This window comes from Anneissia japonica, unplaced genomic scaffold, assembly GCF_011630105.1.
Source record: "Anneissia japonica isolate Jap-2015-1 unplaced genomic scaffold, ASM1163010v1 scaffold287835_len3118868_cov185, whole genome shotgun sequence".
NCBI lineage: Eukaryota > Metazoa > Echinodermata > Crinoidea > Comatulida > Comatulidae > Anneissia > Anneissia japonica.
Window position 1 is genome coordinate 2,591,015 of NW_022737223.1, and position 5,741 is coordinate 2,596,755.

General features: G+C 34.2%; 1 protein-coding gene across 1 annotated transcript; it reads left to right on the forward strand.

Moving 5' to 3' along the window:
• The first annotated feature begins 1,952 nt into the window (after nucleotides 1–1,952).
• LOC117117240 (equistatin-like) lies at nucleotides 1,953–5,733 on the forward strand. The gene is made up of 5 exons (XM_033261489.1): nucleotides 1,953–2,229; nucleotides 2,568–2,681; nucleotides 3,756–3,870; nucleotides 4,714–4,790; nucleotides 4,922–5,733. Exons 1-5 carry the CDS (start codon nucleotides 2,055–2,057, stop codon nucleotides 5,116–5,118), a joined length of 678 nt encoding a protein of 225 aa, XP_033117380.1. The 5' UTR covers nucleotides 1,953–2,054; the 3' UTR covers nucleotides 5,119–5,733.
• Nucleotides 5,734–5,741: the final 8 nt, after the last annotated feature.

Here is a 5,741-nt window from a genome sequence, read left to right on the forward strand (position 1 = left end):
ATCATAACATGTATGTGTATACAGTTATTGAATAACGATAATGTATGTAAGTATGTAGGCTAAAGTTGGGTAAAACGAGGACTTGATGTCTGGCTAAAATGAAAAGTTTTAATAAAAAATAAATAACACTATACATTAACTGTACATACATTTTAGAACATTCAATGTATACTATTTCTTAACATCCCTATAAACAGAGAAATCTAAATGCCACATTTTGTGCCCAAAGGTTCCAAGTCTCATGCAGAGTCCCGGGATGGAGTCCTTGGAAATCGGCGTAAAGACAATCACGCGAGCAAGCAAGTTTTTTTTACAAGATTTTACTACTGTATTATCAATTGTCTCCAGGAAGTCCAGTACCAATGGTTTCACCATGCACGGCAAAATATATTAGCTCAGTTAAACAGAGATCTCATGGGCGTAGATTTTTTCAAACAGGGATCCCTTTGTGCCGATCTTTAATTATTGTTATTATAAGGATTTTATTAAACACCAAAGCTGCTAAAACCCCGGTCCCAGAAGTGGTGTTTATTTAGAGGGAGACAATCAATCAATCAATCAATCAATCAATCAATCAATCAATCAACCAATCAACCAATCAATCAATCAATCAATCAGTCAATCAACCAATCAATCAAATAACTAATTAATCAACTTAATCACTAATAAATCAAATATAAAACCATTCAATCAACAAATTAATCCACCAACCAATATATTGATTTATCAAAATGAATCAATCAAATTACTAATCAATCAACAAATCTATCAATCAGTAACTACTACATTAATTGATTACTCAATCAATCAGATTACCAGTCAATCAATAAATCAATCAAACAAGAACCAATATATTGATTAATTAATCAATCAATCAATCAATCAAATTAATAAACAATCAAATCAATCAATCAATAACTAATATATTGATTGATCAACTAATCTATCATTTAAACAACCAATCAATATGGATGTACCAATCAATAACCAGTTACTTAATTATTCAATTACACTGCAGCTGCTATACATTATACATATTTATACAGGCGCTCGTTATCATTTCGACGATATACTTAATTGCAATTAAAGTAGAATCAATTTTCTTATCTATCATCTTTTTGCTGACAGCTAAAAAATTATCACCAAATGCAGCAACTTTCCTTACAACCAAATTCGCTTTATCTCTGTTGATACGGAGATTGGTGATAATTTACCATAATGGTGACCTGATTGGTAAGCAAACGTGGAGTAGCATGGAAGACATAACAAATTAAGATACGCAGTTTATTAATTACAATATAAGCTAGGTCTATATATATATTACGGTACATTATTAGGGGGATGGGAACGAAACTGTCAAATATTTTAATTTTTAGACTGTTTGTGATCTAAGGCTGGGCTTCTGGGGATGATGTCTCGAAATTCTATTATCAATAGATCATATCCCGTTTTTCAGAGGCTAGAAGTTTCCTTCCATTGCTGCCTAGGCATAAGACTCCCGAGGCTTAAAAGGTAGTTGCCGGTGTTGTAAAATCCGGGTTGGAACTGTTGCTTCCTTGGTAGATTTTTCAACCCGGATGCAACACTTGATTTGACCTGGGATATTTGGTGTACTGTAAAATGTAAGTTTATACTATTTCATATCTCCACGAGCAAAGTTTATGTGTTGTGCCCGACAAATTATTTTCGCAGATTTTCAAAATTGCTCGTGTCGTGTCTTCAATATTTAGGTTGCACCTGATAACATTTAGACTTTGCAACTTACCGTCCCTATAAGCCAATTATGATTAGGGCAATTTACAATATATTTTCCTTAGTCACACAATGGCGATATAATGAAACTTATTTGTTGCGTGTGAAAATGATTCTTATGCGCAGTTTAACGCAATTATCATTCACCACACACATGTGTAAATACGTTTGTTTCCCATCGCTTCCGGGCTGGAGTCGTCAGATATATAAACAGTAGCAAGAGAAGAGCTAGCTGCGTTTTTTCTGAGGTTTAGCCTACGGCCACATCTCATCAAAAGTAGCACCGAGATCTACAAGTGGAAATGAATTTTCTTCTGTCGATATTCGTATGCGCTCCTGTCTTTGTGACATGCTTTTCTTTATGCCCACCAATCGTATGCGACACTTATATGTGCAAATTGATCGAACATTGTGATGGACGAATTGCACCGAAGGGTGGATACTGCGGCTGCTGTGATTCTTGCGTGAAACAGTTAGGTAGGAATTTATTCATTCTTTAGACATGTAATATAGATCATAGATTATGTCGAAATTGAACGATTTTTTAGCCTGTCATTTTGCGGTTGTTTTGTATTAAACTATGTCAGCAATGACCGAATTTTAGCAAAATTGCAAGGTATAGCTCACGGTTTTGTTTTGTGGCACAGACCACAAAAATACCATCCATATTTGCAAACCCACTTAAAACATAGGTTTAATTTTAAATATTGCTATATTCATGATCCCTGAATACTATAATAATTACGAATCATACACAATGACTACTTTCAATTGCTTCTTCGTAATGACCGTATGTCTTTATTTTTTCTCGCCAGAGGAAGGTGATTTGTGTCCCTCTCTTCCTCTGCTAGGAGCTCCAATCCAAAGCGAATGTGGTGAAGGATTGTATTGTGATAAGGAGACATCACTCTGTACCAAGTTTGGCGGAGGTATTATGACAAGCCTTTATAATAATATGCATATAACTCTCCATTGTACGTGCAGGTATACACAGTTATTAAGAATAATATAATTAACAATAATGATACGTATAATAGTAACGGTCATGATACTGATGATGATGAAGATGATGATAATGATGAAGATGATGATGATGATGATGATGAGGATAATTGTAATGACACTAATAATGATAACAAAATTATAATATAACAATACAATAATAATAACGATAATCATGTATATTTCGGTATCTTTTATTCACAAAAACAAAATATACAAGACAACGATATCAAATCAAGTAGCCAGTGGTTGAATTGGGGGTTTAATTTACAATATGTATTACATAAGATAAATAACATTCAAATACAAAAAAAAATCATATCATAAAATCATAATAGGACTAATACTAAAAATAATGTATCAATAATAACAATAATAACGAAATTATGTTTTTCAATTCAATTCAAATTTATTTCAGCATAATTCAACACATTCCATATGACAAAACAAAATTTAATAAAACATTTACAGCTAGCTCAGGATAACCCCAAAAAACCGAATCGGTTTATTTCCGTTGGGGTCCCTTAAATAAAAAATATTACATAAAAGTTAGTTAAAAACTAAACAAACATTAAAATTTGTTAAAAACTTTAAAATTACTAATGAAAGTAAAACTAATGAAAGAAAACCCATTAAACCTTAAAAGTATGTAAAAGTGAATGTAAAAACAGGTAAAAAACAAACGTTAAAATTTGTTAGAAGCCTTTAAAATTAATAATCATTAAGTAAAACTAATAAAAGCAATAAAAACTCTAGTTAAACCTTAAAAGTACGTCAAAGTAGTGCAAGTAAAAAAGCAGGTAAAAAGCGGTAGGTATAAAATTTCACAGAAAAGTATGTTCATGTATAAAGCATATTTATATGTTTAAAATGTGTACTGATTGTTTGTCATTTCAGATTTTGTTGCTAAATATAATTTCACTCTTTTTTGAATATATTTAAACTCGATGAAGACTTGATCATATAGGGTAATTTTTGTTGACTTACTCTTTACTTACCAGCTTGCAAAGAGGAGTATGATAGCAAGAAGCAAATCACCGACCCAATGCTAGGCATGGATTTACCTGAGTGCGAAGACGATGGATCGTACAAACCAAAACAATGTTCAGAATCCGTGTAAGTTGTCCTCATTCTCATCATCACCATCATCATCGTCGTCGTCGTCATCATCGTTATCATCATCATAGTCACAACCATCATTATCATCATCGCCATCATCATCATCGTCATCGTCATCATCATCATCATCATCATCATCATCACCATCATCATCATCATCATCATCATGATGTAGTAGTATTACTATTAGGGATATTTCGCAACCTTAAGCAAACTATAACGAATACGAATACGTCATTATCGTTATCGTCATTCGTGTCGAAAACATTTCTGACAACAGTTATGCTGTACAAGCTGCAAAAGGCACGAATCGTCCAGGGGCGGATCCAGAGATTTCCAAAAAAAAAAGGGGGGGGGGGGCGAGGGGGCGGAAATGGGGCTGATCGAGACAATACTACCCTAGGGGGTCTGAGCTCATGCTCTGCGAAACTCGTGTTTTCTAGACGCCCGAAAATAACATCCGAAGTGTTTTGGGCGATCGATTTTTTTTTTTCTTTCTTTCTTTTTTTTACTTTTCAAAAAAAAGGGGGGGGGGGGGCGCCGGGGCCGGCCGGCTCAGCTCCCACCCTCACTAAATCCTCCCCTGTCGTCTACTTTATGACAGATACGCTATTGTAGAAGAAGTGTTGTCTAAGAAATTGATGACGTAACCGTGTTTGTTATCGTTTTTGTAAGCTTGCGAAAACTCCCTATGAATATTAAAAGTAAATAACAATAATAGGCTTGGCATCTATTTAGAAAAATAAATAACGATTTTTAATATTCTAATTGTTATTGTCATTTTATTTGTCCGGCATCTATTTAGCGAATATCATAATAATTGCCAATACTTTTTCTTAGATGTTACTGTGTAAGTGCCGACGGCAAGCAAATCGGAGGTGCCACTTATCGATGGGAGGCCGATGATGTCAAGTGTGGTACGTGATTCAAAACATATTTGAAATATTATAGAGTCATTAGGCCAACGGAAATCATCTGCACACATGTTGCTTCAATACTGCTATTACAGGATTTTAACCAATGTGGGTTTTCTTTTTTATCTCGTCAGAATGTGCAAGAGAACGGTATGAGGTAACGATGGGCCCGCAGCGTCTGGGACAGTTCGTCCCACAGTGCGACGAATCCGGGGACTACAAGTCTATCCAATGCCACGGGTCTGTGTGCTACTGTGTGGATAGAAGCTATGGCAACAAGATCGAAGGATCAGAAAGGCACATATCTGAATTAGGCAACTTTGAATGCTAGATACTAAATATTTCACTGTGAGTGTTGGTAATAATAAATTCATTTATATCGTTCAAATGTTGAAATTATAGTAATATTAAGTTCTTAGCGTGTCCATGCACACACAAGCTATAATAGTGTGATGATTAATCTGGTTGCGTACTGGTACTGGTACAAATAGCCGTCTTTTCAAAGACATTTGGTAGACATTGACTTAAGGTTGTCATTAGAAGGATACTGCTTCTAGAACTAAATAAATTGATGCGAACCAACAGCAACATTGTCAGGGTGATAGGATAAGCTTTATCCAGTGCCGGCCGCTACGAGGACGCTCTTATTGTAGTTTAATGGGCATACTGCCATAATGATTTAACAAGAAAAATTGCTCTGTATAAACGTATCAGTTTGTATTTTAATTTTGATGATGCTTTGAGAATAACAGTTTATTTTTATTAAATGAAAATTATATTAGAAATTCTATTGTCATAATTTGTCTTATATTCTACATTTTGGAAGTTGCACACTATGTAATATCCGGTTGGATATTGATTTAAATATTTAACATTATTTCCATATCCTGTATTAGGCCTATATAAATAGATAGATGTATTGGAAGTTTGGAATTAACAACAACCAACCGACAA

What these genes read in the sequence shown, in the direction of transcription:
- LOC117117240 (XM_033261489.1), top strand. Translation starts at nt 2,055, where the DNA reads ATGAATTTTCTTCTGTCGATATTCGTATGCGCTCCTGTCTTTGTGACA. An exon ending in CTGTACCAAGTTTGGCGGAG is followed by an intron (nt 2,682 to 3,755) that starts GTATTATGACAA and finishes TTTACTTACCAG; the next exon opens with CTTGCAAAGAGGAGTATGAT. An exon ending in AAACAATGTTCAGAATCCGT is followed by an intron (nt 3,871 to 4,713) that starts GTAAGTTGTCCT and finishes ACTTTTTCTTAG; the next exon opens with ATGTTACTGTGTAAGTGCCG.